Here is a 22,121-nt window from a genome sequence, read left to right on the forward strand (position 1 = left end):
CCTCTCCTCATAATCTAATGGCTGTCAGTCTGTGCTCAGCCACCGGAACAGTGCTACATGGCTTGCTGGCTAGTGGCTAGAGAAAGTAATTCCCAAGAGAAGGTCAGTTCTATCAATACAGTAGTTTGTGGGTATCGTTAAAAGAACCCGTTTAGCCTAAAGGGGCATTTAGACGCTCTATGGACTGTACATGAATAGTTTCACTGTTCTGTTCTGCCTGAGTCTAATATGGTAGCATAATGCCATAATTCTCTCTGTTATAAGGGCCCCTAACCTAATGTAGCAGGCGTAGAAAGATGCCTGAGCGGAGTCCCAACTTCTGTTTTTCAGGGGAAACAGAAGTTAGGTTGAAAATACTATATCCCTGAAAACCAGAAACATCCGCTTTCTTCCAATGCCGCTAAGGGTGGGACCCATACAGTATGAAGATGGTCAGTCTTACTGTAATGTAGAGAACAGCTTATCCTGTGCAAGTGTGTCCTGCGACTCTAGATTTTGTTTAGCTGCCTGTCTCCCGTTTCAAATGTACAGTGGCTTACAAAAGTATTCACCCCCCTTGTAATTGTTCCTATTTTGTTGCCTTACAACCTGGAATGCTTTTTGGGGGGTTTGTATCATTTGATTTACACAACATCCCTACCACTTTGAAGATGCAAAATATTTTTTTGGGTGAAACAAACAGGAAATAAGACAAAAAAACAGAAAAACATTTAAACGTTTCCCTTTAAACCACTCAAGTGTTGCTTTAGCAGTATGCTTAGGGTCATTGTCCTGCTGGAAGGTGAACCTCCGTCCCAGTCTCAAATCTCTGGAAGACTGAAACAGGTTTCCCTCAAGAAGTTCCCTGTATTTAGCGCCAACCATCATTCCTTCAATTCTGACCAGTTTCCCTGTCCCTGCCGCTGAAAAACATCCCCACAGCATGATGCTGCCAGCACCATGCTTCACTGTGGGGATGGTGTTCTCGGGGTGATGAAAAGTGTTGGGTTTGCGCCAGACATAGCATTTTCCTTGATGGCCAAAAAGCTCAATTTTAGTCTTATCTGACCAGAGTACCTTCTTCCATATGTTTGGGGAGTCTCCCACATGGCTTTTGGCGAACACCAAACGTGTTTGCTTATTTTTTTCTTTAAGCAATGGCTTTTTTCTGGTCATTCTTCCGTTATGCCCAGCTCTGTGGAGTGTACGGCTTAAAGTGGTCCTATGGACAGATACTCCAATCTCCGCTGTGGAGCTTTGAAGCTCCTTCAGGGTTTTCTTTGGTCTCTTTGTTGCCTCTCTGATTAATGCCCTCATTGCCTGGTCCGTGAGTTTTAGTGGGCGGCCCTCTCTTGGCAGGTTTGTTGTGGTGCCATATTCTTTCCTTTTTTAAATAATGGATTTAATGGTGCTCCGTGGGATGTTCAAAGTTTCAGATATTTTTTTATAACCCAACCCTGATCTGTACTTCTCCACAACTTTGTCCCTGACCTGTTTGGAGAGCTCCTTGGTCTTCATGGTGCCGCTTGCTTGGTGGTGCCCCTTGCTTAGTGGTTTTGCAGACTCTGGGGCCTTTCAGAACAGGTGTATATATGCTGAGATCATGTGACACTTAGATTGCACGCAGGTGGACTTTATTTAACTAATTATGTGACTTCTGGAGGTAATTGGTTGCACCAGATCTTATTTAGGGGCTTCATAGCAAAGGGGGTGAATACATATGCACGCACCACTTTTCCCTTATTTATTTTGTAGAATTTTTTGAAACAAGTAATTTTTTTTCATTTCACTTCACCAATTTGGACTATTTTGTGTATGTCCATTACATGAACTCCAAAATAAAAATCCATTTAAATTACAGGTTGCAATGCAACAAAATAGGAAAAACGCCAAGGGGGATGAATACTTTTGCAAGGCACTGTAATCCTGGGCTGTGCAAGCTGGACTCAGGGGTAGACTTAACATAGTAAACAAAAATCTGTGACACTGAAATTAGTATGATATGTTACGTTTGGTATGGTATGTATTAATTTGTGGGTTCATTTCGTATGATATGTTACGAATTACAATTCGTATGATACGTTACGAATTGTTATTCGTACAATATGTTACGAATTTGAAATTCGTATGATATGTAACGTTAGCTAGGCTAGGGATTAGGTTTAAGGTTAGGGTTAAGGTTAAGGCTAGGAGATGGTTGAAGGGTTAAGGTTAGGGTTAGGGGAAGGGTTTGCTAATATGCTAAGTAGTTTCAAAGTAGCTAAAAAGTAGTACGTCGTTTAAAAAAAGTAGTTTTCAAAGTTGCTAATTAGTTAAAATTCTAAAGTTGTCCATGATGAGAGTTGAACACGCAACCTTTGGGTTGCTAGATGTTCGTGATATACACCCAACCATCCACTCGGACCAACCAGACCAACCACCCGCCTTTCATAAGTAACCTTCGGTCTTATGTAGCTATCAAGGACCTCTACGACAAAGGGCTCTTTCACAGATGCTCCCTGTCTCCTGAGATCCATTAGCTGGGCATTTCAGTGTTCCGGATGGGAGGCTCCACAAGCCCCAATGCTGACATGAAGTCAGTGACGACTGACACTGTCTATCAGCGCTACACATCTCAGACACAGATAAATGACAAGTCAAAGTGCTTTTGTCTTTTTTTTTGTCTTTGCACAAATGTTCCAACCCAACACATTTTATACTCTGAAATACCATAGGAGGGCTAAGTATTAAATGAAACATAAATAGAATTTCGATAGACAGCTTTACTATAATTGAGAGGACAATGACAACATACTTACAGGAGCATTAAATCATTCAGTGATAGAAAGCCAAAACATAGACATTTGCTGTATACCAGAGAATCATTCCATCTTACCATAACTGATAAACCTAATCATGTCATGGCTCTTACAACAGCCAACGCCTTATAGGCCTACAACATTTGTCTTCAAACAATTTGTCTTCCAACAATTTTCTACTGAGAATGTAATATCTTATTAAAAACGTGGCTATGACTAACCCTGCAGCAGTGTAGATTGGTCTCTAGCTGACTGAATATAAAACATTTCTTATAGAAAAATATAATTTTACTTTGGTTGAAGATGTCAGTTATGTCAACTGAGGTGGATGTTTACAAGGTATGAGGACTGGAGAGAGTGGGCAGTTTATGTCATCATTACAGAGCCTCAATTATCCCTGCGGGTTTCCACAAAACCTAATGGCCCTGGCCTTCAGACTGTCACTTATAATGTAGCTCGATACACAACAGTATGATTCAACCCTATCAATTCCATTACCATTATAAATAAATAAATGTTTGTCTGTATGGAGAGTACAACAATCATTCCAGTTCATTCCTCTCTCAGATGTGTACACTGTCAGTGATCATGTCAGGAGCTTGGATAGTCTTTTAAATGCTATGGAATTAATGTGCATATGAAAAAGCTCTGACGAAGGCCAAGAGGCTGACACAAAAAGTGAAACGAACAAGAGCAGTGTGAAGGTTTTCTTGGAATTACTCTCATTATTCCATATAAAATCAAGGTATACAGTAGGTATGGCAACAACGACTGACATTGCATATTAAGTGAGTATAAGGTCATGAATCCTAGGAGGATGGTGAGTGAACTATGTGAGTTGAAGGTTTAGCAGTGAACAACTCGAGTTTGTCCTCATTCATCTCTGCAGGATCTGGTCCAGAAGTTTCTGCAAAACAACAAACAAATCATTTAGAAATCAAAGACAGGCAAATACACAAATCCTTGCCTAACCCTTCTTTCAATCTTCTAAAAGCAGCTGTAGTTCAAATGGGAAAGATTCCTCATTTTAAATTGGCTTTCACTTCCATCAACTGTCTGTCCCCTAAGGTGGATAGCCAAGTCCCAGTGGGGGAATAACGATAACCTGCTATCTGGCTAAACAGCCTACAGTGCAATAACTCTCCTCTTATACTGAAGCAATCTCACGTTAGCCATTTAAAGCTGCCTTTCAACAGTATGTCCTAAGCTTTGCAAACAGACTCTTCCAGAAGTCAAACTAAATTCTCCTAATGATTTGAAAATTGATCATTGTTTTCTATGAGGATTTTTCCATTGCAATTTCAATAAACCTTCTGAATTGACAACTGAATTGATCAACATTTTTGCTTCTAGACCAGCATACTGCTGATCTGAAATGAGGCGTCAAAACATTGCTAAAACAAAAGCTCTCTTCCGTATACTTCTGGTTCAGCCCATGTGACAGGGCTGTAGTGGAGCGGGTCGAGAGCTTCAAGTTCTTCGGTGTGTGATGTCACGAGAGGCTACACAGCTTTCAGCGGGATTGCTCAAGTAGTGCAAGGAGACCAGGTTCAACCAAAACAAGGATTTTATTAAAGGTCTTGGGAAACTAACGAAAGTATAACACAATACTGTTCTCTGGTGGCTCTTAAGGGTTAACAGTTCAGGGATGTCTCTTCCACATCCAAAATCATAACTCTCCCTCGCTCAAATAACTTTTCCCCAGTCTTACTGTCTTCCACGTTGCAGCTAGTGGCCAACCCAGCAAAACGTCCTTCCAAATGTCCCACACGTATTTCCACCGGTGCATATATCCAAAGGTGAGTATTTCCCCAAAGGTAAGTATCTCCAAATCCTTATATTCCTCCTGGAAGTGGACGTGCAGCACTCTTGTCCTCCAGAGAGCCCAGCTTGGCGACCGTGTCTCTTCCCTTCAACAAACCTTCAGCTCATCAGCTCCTGATTGGTTTCAGCTGCGTGGGAAGATTGGCCATAGAGGGTTGGAGTTCCCGACCATACCAGCAGATGGAGCCATAGCTGTCTGGGTTTGCAGCCATCTCAGGGGGATGTAACGTCCCTCCAGGACACAGCCTCTCGTGACATCACAGGTGTCATTTACATTTTTTACATTTTAGTCATTTAGCAGACACTCTTATCCAGAGCGACTAACAGTTAGTGAGTGCATACATTTTCATACAGTGTCCACATCACTAAGGACCTATCATGGATCTATCATGGTCCAAACAAACCAACACAGTCGTGAAGAGGGCATGACAACGCCTCTTCCCCCTCAGCAGGCTGAAAAGATTTGGCATGGTCCATCAGATCCTCAAAAAGTTATACAGCTGCACCATTGAGAGCATCTTGACTTGCTGCATCACCGCTTGGTATGGCAACTGCTTGGCATCCGAGCGTAAGGCGCTAAAGAGGGTTGTGCGTAACGCTCAGTACATCACTGGGTCCGAGCTACCTGCCATCCATGACCTCTATACCAGACGGTGTCAGAAGTTGCCAAAGACTCCAACCACCCAAGTCATAGACTGTTCTTTCTGCTACCACATGGCAAGCGGTACCGGAGCACCAAGTCTGGGACCAAAAGGCTCCTGAACAGCTTCTACCCATGAGACTGCTGAACAGGCTACCCGGACTATTTGCATTGACCCCCCTTTTCTTTTGCACTGACTCTCTTGCACTGGCTCTATGCACACTCACTGGACTCTACCCACACACTCACACATACTACACTGACACTCCAACACACACACACACACACATGCACACACACGCACATAGGCACAGTTTCACACTCTTGACATACGCTGCTGCTACTCTGTTTATTAGCTATCCTGATTGCCTAGTCACTTTTACCCCTACCTACATGTACGTATTACCCCACCTCAACTATTTTGTACCCCTGCATATTCGGTACTGGTACTTCTTGTATATAGCCTCGTTATTGTTATTTTATTGTGTTACTATTTCCTTTTTGTATTTTGCTAATTTTTCTTACTTTTTAATTCTGTATTGTTGGGAGAGGACTCGTAAGTAAGCATTTCGCGGTAAAGTCTACACCTTTTGTATTCAGCGCATGTAACAAATACAATTTGATTTAATGGAAATGAAGGTTCAGGTGCCATAACAGAGAGAGTAACCAGCCATAAGGCAAGGCCATACACAGAGTATACGGCTGCGTAAAACACACTTAATAGATTGATTCTCTTTCCACAAACGAGTGTACAGATGTACAGTTGAAGTCGGAAGTTTACATACACCTTAGCCAAATACATTTAAACTCAGTTTTTCACAATTCCTGACATTTAATCCTAGTAAAAGTTCCCTGTCTTAGGTCAGTTAGGATCACCACTTTATTTTAAGAGTGTGAAATGTCAGAATAATAGTATAAAGAATGATTTATTTCAGCATTTATTTATTTCATCACATTCCCAGTGGGTCAGAAGTTTACATATACTCAATTAGTATTTGGTAGCATTGCCTTTAAATTGTTTAATTTGGGTCAAACGTTTCGGGTAGCCTTCCACAAGCTTCCCACAATAAGTTGGGTGAATTTTGGCTCATTCCTCCTGACAGAGCTGGTGTAATTGAGTCAGGTTTGTAGGCCTCCTTGCTCGCACACGCTTTTTCAGTTCTGCCCACACATTTTCTATAGGATTGAGGTCAGGGCTTTGTGATGGCCACTCCAATACCTTTACTTTGTTGTCCTTAAGCCATTTTGCCACAACTTTGGAAGTATGCTTGGGGTCATTGTCCATTTGGAAGACCTATTTGTGACCAAGCTTTACCTTCCTGACTGATGTCTTGAGATGTTGCTTCAATATATCCACATAATTTTCCTTACTCATGATGCCATCTATTTTGTGAAGTGCACCAGTCCCTCCTGTAGCAAAGCACCCCCACAGCATGATGCTGCCACCCCCGTGCTTCACGGTTGGGATGGTGTTCTTCGGCTTGCAAGCGACCCCCTTTTTCCTCCAAACATAAATGGTCATTATGGCCAAACAGTTCTATTTTTGTTTCATAAGACCAGAGGACATTTCTCCAAAAAGCACGATCTTTGTCCCCATGTGCAGTTGCAAACTGTAATCTGGCTTTTTTATGGCGGTTTTGGAGCAGTGGCTTTTCCTTGCTGAGCGGCCTTTCAGGTTATGTCGATATAGGACTCATTTTACTGTGGATATAGATACTTTTATACCTGTTTCCTCCAGCATCTTCACAAGGTCCTTTGCTGTTGTTCTGGGATTGATTTGCACTTTTCGCACCAAAGTACGTTCATCTCTAGGAGACAGAACGCATCTCCTTCCTGAGCGGTATGACGGCTGCGTGGTCCAATGGTGTTTATACTTGTGTACTATTGTTTGTACAGATGAACGTGGTACCTTCAGGCGTTTGGAAATTGCTCCCAATGATGAACCAGACTTGTGGAGGTCTACAATGTTTTTTCTGAGGTCTTGGCTGATTTCTTTTGATTTTCCCATGATGTCAAGCAAAGAGTCACTGAGTTTGAAGGTAGGCCTTGAAATACATCCAAAGGTACGCCTCCAATTGACTCAAATGATGTCAATTAGCCTATCAGAAGCTTCTAAAGCCATGACATCATTTTCTGGAATTTTCCAAGCTGTTTAAAAGCACAGTCAACTTAGTGTATGTAAACTTCTGACCCACTGGAATTGTGATATAGTGATTTATAAGTGAAATAATCTGTCTGTAAACAATTGTTGGAAAAATTACTTGTGTCATGCACAAAGTAGATGTCCTAACTGACTTGCCAAAACCATAGTTTGTTAACAAGAGATTTGTGGAGTGGACTCCAACCTAAGTGTATGTAAACTTCAACTGTATAGGATCTGAATTTGATCACCCTGTTGTAGAAGAACTTTCCTGAAATGCAGGAAATGTAAAACGTTTAGTGTTTGAGGTTTAAAAAGGCTTCTGAAGTTTGTAATTTCCACTTAAAAATTTCAGACTTGATTTTCCCTTTTGAAAAAGGTATCACCCTATACAAAAATGTACATTTTTATAATCCACATTTCCTGTTGCTGCAGGATTATTTTCCTCCCGTAGCAAACTGTCTCAAATTAAGATCCTATATCTGTATGCGTAACAAACACTCATGCATACATACATACACTTGGCGTCTAGAATAGAACAAAGGTCTGTGCTTGAGATACCACCATGTATACCACTTGACACTCCTGAGTAGAGAGTCCCTACACACCAAATCTGTGCTAATCCAAGGACCCAATGTGTCCTTGAGTGTCCATAGAGCTGCCATTCAGGAACTTTTAAAATCACAAAAGGACATGTGTCTTCTCAACAATACCTGGATTCAAACTCATTTCACTGAAGCAACAGCGAAACATGAATACATGAATAAATCACACCAGTGCACAGATATTGATTGTGAAGACATTTCGATGACATATTACTGTAGGGAGGAAATTCTACAAAGAAGTCAAACAGCGGCCTCTGCTGGGCATAGATTGTAAAACGAGCATGCTGAAATGCATTTTTATTGGACAATTATACCGTTTTTCAAATGGCACCTCATCCAAATATCTAATGAAAGACTATTCTTCTAAATACGCCTTCTAACTGTATTGCAATGTTGCATACCTTGTTCTTATCTTATGACCTTCTTAATCTTCAGTGTGTTAAGTTAAGCACATTGAATGCCTCCCTATGAATTATTATTATTTTTGTAGGGGTTGATACCTTTTTTGTATTGGAAAATCTGAAATGTCAAAGTGGAAATTACAAACTTCAGAAGCCTTTTTAAACCTCAAACACTACAAGTTGTACAAGCACATTGAATGCCTCCCTATGCACTCTTCAACACTTTAGTTTGCAATGCTGTTTTCTGTATTAAAATTTTCAGACATGGCTACAGTATATAAAACTATGTTGTGAATAGTTTGTCACTAAGTACCAGCACCAACCGAACATACCTTTTTAAAAAGCTCTGCCCGCAATCTGTTGGTCTGCGATACCACCCTCCTTTTCTCCTCCTTCTTCTTCTTAGTGACCTCAGGGAGCTTGTTGTAAATCCTAAGTAAAGAGGGATGGTTAGACATGGTAGGTTAAGGTTGTGAAGGGGGAATATTCTAGAATTAGCAGGCCAGGGGCGACTCAGCTATTCCCAGAAAATCGTCACCATAGAAAGGAAGCTTTATCTGCCCAAACCCACAATGGCCAAACCTGGATACACTGATAAAACCAGCATCACACTGGCTCCTTTTTCACTCACATAAATAGTCAATTTGTTCCCAGATCGACCCAGTCAGATTAAAAACATGACAATGGGAACCTATCCTCAGATCAGGTGTGCCTTCTCAGATAAGACATGGAGTAAAGAAAATCATGATAACGGGATACAGAAGGTAGTTCATATCTCCAATCAAGACAGACGTTCGGTTGTCTGACATCCACAGTGTGTTTTGCGTGCGTGTGTGTGTGAGAAACAGAGGCATGTAAGAGACTGACACGTCACAGTACAGCTCTGTCTGTAAACCTACCGTCTGGAGTGCAGCTGCATCTCCTTGCCTGATATGGCCCTCTCTCTGGGTTTGAAAAGGTTATCTGGGAAACACACAAGCATCTGTCAGGAAAACACACACACACACACACACACACACACTTTCCACTTTCCTTACTAGGCTTCATTACTCCTGTCCTTCTGAGAGCCGAGGGGCTTGACTGACTCTTGTCAGCTCATCACTGAGACCAACAGTCAGCACTGCATAATTAAGATGTGAGTCTGAAGGTCTATATTTAGCCTGCATCATTACCCTCATAGAAGGCTAAGCAGGAGAGGGAGAGAGCAGCCAGAGTTAAGGTGATGCTAGACTATTACTTCACTGTCATAGTACTAGGGTTTTGGAGAGACTAGTCTATAATGTATTGTAAAGTACTGTCATATTGGGAAAGGAAATGTCTAACATTCTGTAGTATGTGGCGTTCTTTCCCTGACAAAAGTGTGTATGTAGCAATTTTCATTTTGTATAAGCTATTGGGGAAAAAAATACATGATAGCGACTAAAGAAGGTAAATCCATGTAATTCACCGATAATAACCATTTTGGTTGTGGAGTTGGACGTTAGCAAGACTGCGCTTCAACTGGACTGCAGTACTTGATAACGACCAGCAGAGAGCAAAGCTGTTCCCCCGGACTAGGATTGAGAAATCACTAAACGGTATACTCGTACTCATATGTCAGACATATTCCATCACCGTACCACTGAGCGGGTGGGGCTTGGTGCAGTTCCTCCTATGCCTTCCTTTCTCCTCCCAGAGACCCTGCACCAGGTCTGGGTCTGCACACTGCAGGGCCTTCCGCCGCCTAGCCCTCTGCTCCAGCCTCCTCAATCTGCCCTGGGAGCGGCTGATGAAGTCTGGCCGGAACATCTCCAGGGCCTCCTGGGGTGGAGAGATGGAGCAGGGACGTAGGAAAGCATAAGCTGCTTGTTTATTTACTGCTAGCCAGCACTGGCCCACTCATTTTGGTAAAAAATAAATAAATATACAGCCTAGATTCTATTCCGTTATTCTGAAAAGATGCCTCTGCCCTTGATGACTCCCCTTGCAGATTGTAATTGATAGATGTGAGGTAATATGGTAATAAACTCCACATAGTCCTCTGTAAGAATGGATACAGGTAAGGGAACTTACAAGTAAAACCCTTTGTGATCCCTTCATCCTTTGCAATCCCCTCATAAAGATGTTTCACATTGGAGTTTTATTCTTCAGACACACTCTTAGAAAAAAGGGTTCCGAAAGGGTTCTCCGGCTGTCCCCATAGGATATCCTTTTTGGGTTCCATGTAGAACCCTCTGTAGAAAGGGTTCTACATGCAACCCAAAAGGGTTCTACCTGGAACCAAAAGTGTTCAACCTGGAACCAAAAATGGTTATTCAAAGGGTTCTCCTATGGGGACAGCCGAAGAACCCTTTAAGGTTCTAGATAGCACCTTTTTTTCTAAGAGTGCAGGGAAAATAAAAGCATTTTAACCTTGACTGGCACCAGTTTATATAGAATGGTAAAGCTCTCGCTAATGAATGTGAAGAAGATATTCTTCAATATAGTAGAAGAAACATTCCGTTTGAAAGAAAGTCCTTCACTCACAGATTACTCTTTACTCATTATTTGCAAATATCTTTTCAAATTTCAGATAAAGAAGGTTCACACAGTGACCATACAGCATTATATCATATCATATTACAGTATATCATATAATGATACATATAGGAAAATGATTTCAGAAGATATTATCATGACAGAGTGATATTGATCCACACATACTTTGAGACTGAGGGCTCTGGGTTTGATATCCTGAGGATCAACTGTCAGTCGTGATTGGCAGGTGTCTGCTTGGTGTGGACAGAAATACTTAGCAACATGCAGATCTTCTCTGGAGTGACCTTGTCTTTCTTCACTCTCCTTACATAGTGACTGTCTTCCCCATGTCCTAGTATCCACTTTGATTGGCAGAGACAGAAAACAAATATACAGGTAAATGCCAAAATTAAGGAAGCACTTGAGTAAACAAGGGATACAAAGTATATTGAAGGCAGGTGCTTCCACAAAGTTGTGGTTCCTGAGTTAATTGAAGACATGCTCCGGTACTAGTAAGTATTTTTTCAACCTTTGGGCTGGATGTGTCAGAATTACTGTCTTACCTCAATTAGCCACGAAATCCCTATTTTGAAAACAACTGTTTTCTGGAAGCTGTGCGGCGCATTTTCCCTACGTGAGCCAATTTGAGTTTCAGCCAATGAGCTTCAGACCCTCGCCATTTGAGTGACAGTTAGCAAGATGCACACACAGCAGAGCGAGAGAGAGAGCAATGACGTGGTGCACATATCTGCACATTTGTGACGTAGTACACAATTTTCGGGGACCACTTTTGATTAGTGAGCACTACTTACAGAACTACTGGCTAAAAAGTATACAAAAGTACCGGAGAATATCTTTAAGCAATTAAAACATCCCACCATGCTAAGGGGTCATGTATAAAAATGCCCAGTTGCCCATTATTTTGGCTACCATGGCTAGGGGTTATAGGTAGCCCAGCGGCTGAGGAATTGGACCAGTAGCCGAAAGGTCTGGTGCTGGATAAAACGGGGGAAATTGATCTGGCAACTGGAGGGCTGCTGGGTTCATATCCTAACAACTATCCCCTACCGTTGGGCCCTTGAGCAAGGCCCTTAAGCCCACAACATGCTCTCCAGCAGCTCAGTGTGTGTGCGACATGAGTTACGTTCAAGGAAACGGTGTTAAGCGCTACACTCCTCAAGGAAAGAGTGTGTGTGTGGAAATTAAGAGCGCAGAAGACACATTTCTGTTGTTCGCTGTAAAGACGGACAATCACATTGTATTTTAGAAGAAGAGATCTCAGTGACTTTGAAAGAGGGGTCTCAAAGGAGCATAGGGGGTTTAAGGGTGTGTCTCAGTCACCAGATCTCAACCGAACTTAACACTTATGGGAGATTCTGGAGCGGCACCTGAGACAGCGTTTTCCACTACTATCAACAAAACACAAAATTATGGAATTTATTGTGGAAGAATGGTGTCACATCCCTCCAATAGAGTTCAAGACACTTGTAGAATCTATGCCAAGGCACATTGAAGCTGTTCTGGCTCGTGGTGGCCCAACGCCCTATTAAGACACTTTATTCAGATGTTTCCTTTCTTTTGGTAGTTACCTGTATATTCCAGTGCATATGCAGTTAACTCTTCATCAAACATCGTAGGTGACATTTTGCACGTATGGCAAAAATAATCATCTCATATAGAGGGAGTTTATTACAATACTGTGACTGTACTGCATTGTCAGACATTAATTAAGATATTTTTCCTTTTTGTGATTGAGAAACAAAGAGGTTTTCAGATAACCTAGATCTTACTTAACATGTGCATTCAGAATCATTTGCAGAGATGCCATTTGGCCCTTTTTTAATTTGCCTTTGCATATTTACATCACATCTAATCTAACAGGTAAAATGAGCATGAGGGCTGAGTGAGAGTTGAGTTCTTTGTGAACTAGAGTATGTGACCAGGGCCCAGTTTTTCAAACGTTATCTATCTGGATTACACCTATCAGATAGGATGAAATCCAAAGATATAGAAGGAATGCATTTAATCCTATCCGATAGCCGAAATCCGATAGATAACTTTTGAAAAACTGGGCCCTGGAGAAGAGGGAGAATAGTTGAGTCCTCTAACTGACCCCACTCTCCACGACTCAGTGGGTAAAGCAGAGAAAAAGACACGGCATGAATAATGTAAACCATAATGACAGTGCATCTATCCTGCACTCTCTAACCCCGTTCCTCCACCTCCTTTAAAAACAGACCCATTTAATATCAGACTCAACAGTTTTTCATAGGAACACACCATCAAATGCTCTGGCGCCAACATACAAGAGATCTATGTATCAAGTCAGACTATTTCAACGCTGTCATCGGTATAGCAAGCAATGCAGCAAACAAAACCAGAGTATAGCGAGTTTATAACACCGGTAAATTACTCCGGCTTCAATGCAGCAAATACGTTGGGTCCATACTTGCGAACATAAGCAACTAACAGGTTTTCCAGCACAAAATGCGTATCAGCCAATTAAAATCGTTGATTTACTTGCACGTGACAGAACGCTAAATTGTAGCTGGTCCCATCAGATAACATGGCACATGTTAGCCCTATGCTAACCTCAACAGGTGGCACTGATTTTATCCTGGCACAAATTCTTCATTAGCCTAGATCTTAGACTTTATATCCACCAACCAATGGCATTAAAATAGGTCAACCCTGGCCACTAGAGGGATATTTTAAACCTACAAATTCAAGGTGTACTTTTGTTCCATTGGTCTGTAACAAAATGTTGAGTGACAATATTGCATTGATGCATCCTTGACTAGGGTACTAGCTACTACTGATGAAAAGACAGTGAATGAGTCCACTAGGAGGCCAGCCAGAGCAGGTATGTGTAGTCTATTTGCTTGCTGTACTACATTTACTGCTGCAATGAGCCAAGCTTTACCTCCCTGGTGTGAGTGTAGCTGCTGCGTACTGATCAAATGACAGACGCTGCACTGCTCTGCTCATAAATGATGTATACTCTGCAATGCCTATGAGACTTCCATAACACTTACCCTTGGATATAGGTTGTAAGAATTCTAGGTTATTATGGCTACCCTACAATGCCCCTCAAGGCACAGAGTTGTCCCTTTGAAACAGAGTTAGTCGCTTGTACAAACAAACCTCTCCAATACATTCACAATGGACAAAACAAGGGCACAATACCACGCAGAACTCTGCAATGCCACTCAAAATAGTTACCCTACAATGCCCCTCAGGAAAAACGTAGTACCTTTGAAACAACAGCTAGAACCCCTTGCAAATGACAGCTAATTACAAACAAACCTCTCCAATAAATCCACAATGAACAAAACCAAGGATACAATGCCACTCAGGTGCTGTGAACTCTGCAATGCCATTTACAAAACTTGTCCAGTACAATACCAGAGAGGGTATACAGAGATCCTAGGTATTTTGTGGTGCTTCTCAAAACTAGACTCCTGGCCTAATTTCAGTTCAGGCAGTGCTTAGCAGCACCAAGCAGACACGACATTCTCCTCTGTCCTCTGAGCCATAAGCTAGCCTCCACAACCTGCCTTGGGAGTGAGATCGTTTAAAACAATACACTCATTCTTTTCATGGGGCACTTCACCCGGTGTAACACCCGTGAAAGCCTAACACCGCCACGCTTACTGGCTGGAGAGGGTAGATAATATATGCAAAGGATGTGTTGGAAGTGAGAGAGGGGGATGAAATGAAAAAAGAAGCATGAGTTGTTCCTTCACATAAGCACAGTGTATGTGAGCATGTAGCACTTGTGGATTTTTCACCAGTGTGCATTTATATACGTGCTGCATCTGTAAGGCAGGGGAAGATATCCTATTAACAATGAATGAGGTATAAATCAAAAGGTGAGAGGCAGAGTTAAAAATGAGATTTTACACCCTCTAAGACCGCCTCGCTATGTGATTTTATCCACACAGCTATGGAAATGGAGAGCCATTGAAAGGAATGCTGCTGGATTTGCATGGGTACTTTAGAGTTGTGCTCTGACATGGGGAGATGAAATTCATACCTGGACTGATATTGAAAGCAGGGTGTCTGTGTGTGGAATTTCTCAGCCAACAACAGCACAGCTCATCTACAATTTCATTGTGCCGGTTGGCCCCGGTGTATGAGTCGCCTGTTCCTCTGGCTGATGAGAATAACCCTGAGGTAAGATTGTGTGTGGTTAAATCAGATGTCCTATTCTTAATACCATCAGTATCTGCCATTTTGGGGACCTCGTAGCCCCCTTGGGTTGATGAAGAGCCTCTGCTGTGACCCATATCAGTCTCTGAGTTGTCCCATCTATGGGTGCAGCTTAGTGACCCCATAGATCTCCGGAGGTCCTGAAGTGTTTTGGGGTAATCCAGAGGGGTTCCAATGTGGGATGAGCCCCCAACGTACAGAGACAGGGTGGACCTGTGCACAACCGGCTTTGTGACCTCTGGCTGTCCTATGGAGATAGACAGTGACTTGTCCAGATACAGGACCGTGTTCGCAGACCTCCGAGTTACCTCAAACTGGACGCAGGAGCGGAAAGAGGGCTGTAGAGACAAAGGCCTGGAGGAGCTTCCATTGTCCTTGTGCCTGTCCCCACCTGTGTAACTGTGCCTGTGTTCAGGCCAGGCAGTCCTTGTCCCTGGCCCTCTCATCTGGACCCTGGCACATGCAGAATAGCTCTGTCTGTACTCTGTCACCTTTACTATGGTGGCCTTGTATCTGGTCACCACCTCAGAGTGCTTTGGAATGGCTGAGGATAGGACATGACTCATGACTGGGTTGAGGGATGTGGATGACCTGATAGGCTGGATCGGTTGGTGGGGATAAAGGGCCTCCTGTGATTGGCTGGCCCTTGACTGGGAGACCCTGCAGGATGTGATGGTGATGGAGGAGAAGCCCGTCTTTGGTCGGCCGCCCAGGACATTAGGGACACTGGCCGTCCTCAGCAGGGTTGGACTCCCTCTGTGCGGTACATGTCCACCCCTCTGGGAGTCCCCAGAGTGTGTCGGCCTCATTAGGGATGGTGATGTGGAAGCCCTCTCTCCCTGTCCTCTCCACATGCTCCATGAGGGGGTAGTATCCTTGGTGGAAGTCTAAGGAGAGGGAACCCAGAGGAAAATATCAGAGCTGTGTTGAAACAGTCAGTCTAAAAATACAGTGCATCTATCAGGTATATGAAATAGAGTGAGGGAAACAAATCCAATACTTTTCCCTGTGATATATTCTAGGGATTACTTATTATCGGCTTTCCTGCTCTCATTTCGAGATCTCCTTTTGTTACCATGGTGATGTGTAACCTGATGGCCAACAGTCAGCGACAAATTAACCATGACATTTAACATTGACATTCCAGGATTGCCTGGCTATCCAGCTTAAGACAGGACAATTAAGACAAGTAAAGTGTGCACGAGAAGCTAAAACAATTCTCACACTTTCACTTCATATCAGACGTGTCATATTAGTGGTTCTCTGTGGTTCTCTGACAATAGTTGATTTGCAGGATGGATCGGGACTGTCAGTTAACATAAGGGCTGTTGTTTGCAGGGAAAACATCCCATGGCTTGTCTAAGGACAATAACATGTCCACGAGTTCCTGCATAAAATTGCACTCATGTTTACTCAAAGTCTGAGGACTGCATGTCTTACAAACTTAATCAAATAGATTTGAATGGCAAAGTTCCTCTCCAGACTAAAACCCACTGCTGAGCTAGTGAATAGCCTCCTTGTCTAGATGGCATAAATCTAATTAGAAAAGCAAGGAATACATTGCCATAATGGATGTTTTGACATGTATTAGTTCAGCATCATAAATTGTACTAAAACATAGTGATGATGATATGATGATGATGATATTACCATGTTCAACATATATATTTTTTAACTAATACACATAACCATGTTATTATTTGCTAGAAGTTGCAGTAATTTGTACAGGAAAAATAACTTTGTAAAGCTAACAATAATAAGACAAGTACAGTAATATTATAACAAATCTATCCCAGCTAGAATAGTAAAATGATTTTACCTCGTTGATATTAGATGTTGATAGGCTGGGGAACCTCCCACTTCGAAAACCCATGGACTTGAACCAATTGTCTTCTAATTTTCCATCTGAAATATGTAAGTGCCGGTAAACAAAAAATATATAGCCTACTGCTTGTTTTAGACATTGGAAAAAACAAAACATAACAGGCAAGTCCACAAAGCACTTAGCCAACAAGTTTCCTCACTGAAACACTTCTCAGAGAAGAAGCGCACTATTATTTTCTCTGTCCACTTCGCCATGAATGACAGATGTCGAGAGTCCCGACGAAGAGGAGACCGACAGACAGACAGACGATAGGCCTACAGCTATCTCCCCTCGGGCCTTATTGCTTAATTATACAACGGGTGGTTTGGATCTCCCATTGTTAGAGCCTATCTTGCCCATGATATACTAGACAACATACACATGGTGAGTACATTCATAAAAAAGTGCCATTGTTTACGTCGTTACCTAGCAACACACTACTACTTACACAGATAGAACAATGAGGCAGATATTTCACCCGACGTGCAAATGTGAAGCATCCGGTTGGCGTTTCCACTCTATACCAAATATGGTGGTGAAAGGAAGCCCAGTGGCCGGCAGTGGTAGAAGATGGAGCGAGATGAATTTTGGCCGACATTCTGCACATCTTCTCATCGATAAAACATTTGATCTCAATACAGTTTTCTGTTTCCAAAACTAAAATCTGTTACGAACAGAGTGGACTATGTTTTGTAGACTTTACCCTTTGCCAATGTTTCTCAAAATGGTGTTATTTAGAAGGAGTGGAAGGGCGAATTTAGTTATTGTTATGCGCACTTCACAGAGTAGGCGTTCCCTAACGGAAATATGCAAATACATGCTCAACGCACAAATGTGCTCTTGCTAGTGCTTGGCTCTGCCCACCTCCTTGCTTGTTCTAGCCACTAGAATTCCTTTGCTCCCATTGGAAACGACAGGCTGTGGTCTATCTTGGGTTAGTTATAAAAATCTTTGCTACTAATACTGCTTTTAAAGATCCACTGCCCAGCCATGCAATTTATAAACCTGATCTCCACTGTAAAAAGCATCTAGACATAATCTCTGACATTTGCAACATTGTTGCAATATTTAATTAAATAGGTCTCCAATGTGTCCCATAGTAATGAACACGAGACAGACAGGCAGCTTTTCTCAGCCAGTCGAAACCATGAATCAGCATCATTTTTATGGATATATAGTGCCTATAAAGAAATAGAAAAAAACTAAAGAGAAACTAAATGCAGCTAGTTTGCTGTCTTTCCAGCTTCAACCATTTTTGTTTGCCATAGCAACCTGCAAAGTTCTGAAAATATCAACCAGCGCTTGGTTAGTTTTGCTTTACATGGCAGTCGAATAGAACTAACGACCAGAGAACGCCCCAAATTGCACTTGACAACCAGTTAGTGAATGTAGCATCACGTTTTGTTGAAAAATGTAGGGTTTGGGAAAGAATCTTGCTTTTTAATGCTGGTAACCAATTGTATGAAATATTGTACACTCGAGTCCAAGGCAATAACACACTCGAGGCTTCGCCTTGTGGCTATGACCACATCACAGCCATGATAGAAAATGTCATAACACATGGCCTAATTATTCCTCATCACCTCACCTGGCGCTCGCATTTCTCAAGACGTGTTTACTCTAAAGCACAAGATGAAGTAAGTCAACTGCAGCTTATTGATTTATGGCCTACTTCAATGTGCAATGGAATTGTTTATAGGCCCCAAGTTATAACTCGCCTTTTCTTTATTTCCTGCTCAGTCCATTACATAATTGAAGCACTAAATATATTAGATGGATCTATCAATATATTATCTATATGTTCATTGGAGGCATGCAGTGAGCAAGGCTTTAAAATTAAAATGATAGCGTGATGTATGTAATACATTCGACAATCATGGAACACTTTCACCCTATTTACCCTATAATGTCATAGTGAGAGCAGGCAAATTGAAGTAATTGTATAGGCTATGTTGTGCTGTTCTGTTTACATGAGAACAAGATACTGTAAAGTAATTATGTTTACATCATGTGTTCCAGTTCAGAGGAAAATCAATTGGGACAGGATTATGAAAGTAAGCAATGACATGGAAATAGAATATTATGCATGCATAGTTTTTCTCAATTTTGCTTTTATTTATCTTGGCTATAGCATGCAGGGAAGGGGAATTGGAGTACCAGCAGGGGTACTTCTCAGGGCTTTGCTGCCGTGCATCACCAGATTGACACGATAAAATGAGGCAAAGCAATGAAACATAGCCCTGAGTATAAGCATGACAAGTGTGTGTTTGTGTGTTTGTTTATTTGTTTGTGCGTGTGTGTGTGTTTGTTTGCGTGTGGGGGGTGTTTATGATTACAAATGTGTCTGTTCTCTCGCCCCCTCTCTCTCTCTTGGGCAAGGGTCCATCTTTGCTTTCTAGAACAGAGGGTGAGAGAGAGAGAGGGTCTATGAAGAATTGGCTTTGTGACTGTGTTGATTGTGGTGTGTGAAAGCAGTGATTGAGTCATCCTCTCTGTGCCTGACAGTGAAGGGAACAGAGTATCAGGCCATGGGGGCTCACAGCTGGTTAGGGAACAGACAGACTGTGTAGTACCCAGGGTATATACAAATAAACACATCAGCAGTCAGCACTGAGAGTAGAGAAGACATTGTATGTCTCTCTGGACCTAAATCACAGCCATGGGAGAGATAGTTCACAGCTCATGAATATGTGACCCACTGGCATCAGTGGATAGCTTTTTGTTGTGGAGTCATCTTGTGCTTTGGTCTGCTCTGCTTCTTTCCTTCCTTTTACTCGGTCCTCTCCTCCTCTTTGCTATTGCCCTATCATAACCTATTCTATCTCCACTCTGACTTATTGTAGCTCAACCTAATGTTAGAAAACAAAGCTAGTTAGCGGTCCATGTAATTATTCCTAGAGAAGGAATGGCATACAGTACATACCTTTGAGTACCACACCGTTGTCATAACTCTTCCGTCTGATGGAGTCGATGCAAAGTTCAATTTGTCTCTGAAAAAGAGTGCACATTTTTTAATTTGCAACAAATTTAAGCAAACTTATATTTTGGTTTAAAGATAGTATTTTAGTGAAAGGTATCATACACTGCAGAGATGAATCTATATAAAAACAGGGCTTTGTATTACAGCAATTAAGGGGACAAACTCAAGCATGCGGTAATTGCCTTGACTATGATGGTAAGAATGTGGTCACATGAGCGATAATCCATAAGAATTCTAGCTGTGATTCACAGAGGGAGAACATTCCAGTGGCCAAAGATTTTTGTCAACATCCAACTTCAATCGCACACCAGGAGGCAAGAACAGATTCTGAGAAATGTACAGAGATTAAAAACTCCACTTAACTCACTAGGTGTGGAGAGAAGCCCTTTCCTGAGGCTGACCAACTTTGTTTTCAACAAGGTAAAATTTCTTACACTAAACAATAAATATAAAATGACTACTGTACTGCAATTGTTTTTGCATAATTCCATATATAGTTGGTTAAAGCCCAACACATTTGGCTCAGGTGTATCTTACCTGGTAGAGCAGGCTGGGTAGCTCATATAATACTCCCCTTTTTTGTAAAGGCAGCCACCCGTTTCTAATGGAGGACAAAGTACAGACTCTGACCCGTTCTCTCCCAGGGGTGCACCTGATCCTGACGGTCTCCAGGTGACCCAGGAAACCCGGTGGAAAGGGCTCCTCGCTGCTTACTGCAGACTGGGGTCTGAAGCCAGGGTCATCTGACCAGTCAAAGCTATGCGTGTAGCCCTCAGGTGGGGTCAAGTCAGTCTCCTCAGGGTTGACGGTGACACTTCCTGTTCTGTCAAAATAAAGTTCCACCTCGTTCTGGATGGAACTCCCAGAGGGGTGAGTATGGAGCCACTCCAGCGGCAGCCACAACTCCTCTCCTGCTCCACCACCTTCACCACATGGCTCAGACCTGGGAACGTGGGCTAATACATCCACTAGAGATCCCTGGAGCTTCAGGCAGTTGCTCTGGCCTAATCTCCTCCTGTCCAGCTCTCTAATGGGGCAACCAGCCGACACTCGCTTCCCCGAGCCCCCAGCTCAGGTAGCGGAACAGGTGATCAGATCTCAGGTTTCAGAGCTTGCATAATAGGGACCCACAGCACAAGTTATTAATGAGGGAGACAGAGGCTCAAACAGCTCCTGTGGTTACCGTAGTGACGCAGCAAAAAAAGTATCCTGACTTACATTGCTTACTCAAACAAAGAGTTTAGAAAAAGCGACACATTCCCAAAAGGTTCTGTGAGGAAAAACACATCTCCCGGGAACTAGCAGACCTAGATATGAACAGAGGAATAGACAAGAATAAATGAAAGCGAAGCAAAACTATAAATATAGACGTCTAGAAATGTACAGAGTGGTGCATTTCTACTTTATAATTTTTCTCCTTTAAACTTTGCCAAAGTAGAGTGGTATAAATGTAAAAGTTCTCTGAGTTTACACTTCCTCTGTGATAAAAACAAAAACCTGACTGCTGAAGAATTCCATAATTATTATTATTATAATATAACGTTATTTTTGATTTAAGGCAACATTTGTGATTACGTATAACTTATTTTTAAATCCCCAAAACGTTACTTACCTCACTTTTTTTTTTAAATACATGAACCAGCAGTCAAAATCAATGGAACATTGGTAGAGACAAAATGTATGTCAAAGGTCCTCAAGGTAATTCCGACTCTGAAGAGGTTGTTGTTGATCAATGACTGTTATCCTCAGGCATTGATCTGTTGTAAACTCTTGTTGCCTGGAGCTGGGGCTGACTCATCCATAAATCCTTAGGTCTCTTACCGATTTAACTCCACAGAATGGACTACATTGCATCACCTCTTTCAAGTGCAGAGTGTTGTGATGATTTGGCTTTCCCAAACAACGGCTCCAAAATGTTGATTAACACATAATATTACATAAAGTTGTTGGTTTGGTTACAGATTGACGAGAGGTTAAAGCTGGCCATTCTACTATGCTGTGATTGGTATCAAACTGAGTAACGCCCCCCAAACCTGCCAGACCCTGTAAATCCTCCTGTGGGTATCGGTTAAGTCTACCAACAATGTTTCATGGTTGGTTTACTGATTAGCTCTGTTGAACGTTTCATGGCTCTTTGACCACATATTAATGAACTCAACACTAATGTTTTAGTCAGGGCCCC

General features: G+C 42.1%; 1 protein-coding gene across 3 annotated transcripts; it reads right to left on the reverse strand.

The window, feature by feature from the left end:
* Positions 1-2,723: 2,723 nt before the first annotated feature.
* On the reverse strand, positions 2,724-21,238 carry LOC121553660 ((E2-independent) E3 ubiquitin-conjugating enzyme FATS-like). Of its 3 annotated transcripts, XM_041866949.1 has the most exons (9): positions 20,477-21,238; positions 19,883-19,949; positions 16,915-17,000; positions 14,920-15,982; positions 11,070-11,245; positions 10,007-10,187; positions 9,287-9,350; positions 8,720-8,819; positions 2,724-3,684 (listed from the first exon to the last, which is right to left on the reverse strand). In XM_041866949.1, the coding sequence occupies exons 3-9, from the start codon at positions 16,966-16,968 to the stop codon at positions 3,655-3,657; spliced, it is 1,668 nt and encodes a 555-aa protein (XP_041722883.1). In that variant the 5' UTR covers positions 16,969-17,000; positions 19,883-19,949; positions 20,477-21,238; the 3' UTR covers positions 2,724-3,654. The 3 variants fall into 3 exon arrangements, with proteins under 3 accessions (XP_041722883.1, XP_041722884.1, XP_041722882.1); XM_041866950.2 differs by lacking the exons at positions 19,883-19,949; positions 20,477-21,238 and having other exon boundaries at positions 15,103-15,982; positions 16,915-17,170; XM_041866948.1 differs by lacking the exons at positions 19,883-19,949; positions 20,477-21,238 and having other exon boundaries at positions 16,915-17,170.
* Positions 21,239-22,121: the final 883 nt, after the last annotated feature.

Source organism: Coregonus clupeaformis, chromosome 37 (assembly GCF_020615455.1).
Source record: "Coregonus clupeaformis isolate EN_2021a chromosome 37, ASM2061545v1, whole genome shotgun sequence".
Taxonomy (NCBI): Eukaryota; Metazoa; Chordata; class Actinopteri; order Salmoniformes; family Salmonidae; genus Coregonus; species Coregonus clupeaformis.

What these genes read in the sequence shown, in the direction of transcription:
- LOC121553660 (XM_041866948.1), bottom strand. Translation starts at nt 17,076, where the DNA reads ATGTTTTGTTTTTTCCAATGTCTAAAACAAGCAGTAGGCTATATATTT. An exon ending in TGCTTTCAATATCAGTCCAG is followed by an intron (nt 11,246 to 14,919) that starts GTATGAATTTCA and finishes TGCCAATCAAAG; the next exon opens with TGGATACTAGGACATGGGGA. An exon ending in CAAGCCCCACCCGCTCAGTG is followed by an intron (nt 9,351 to 10,006) that starts GTACGGTGATGG and finishes TGTGTTTCCCAG; the next exon opens with ATAACCTTTTCAAACCCAGA.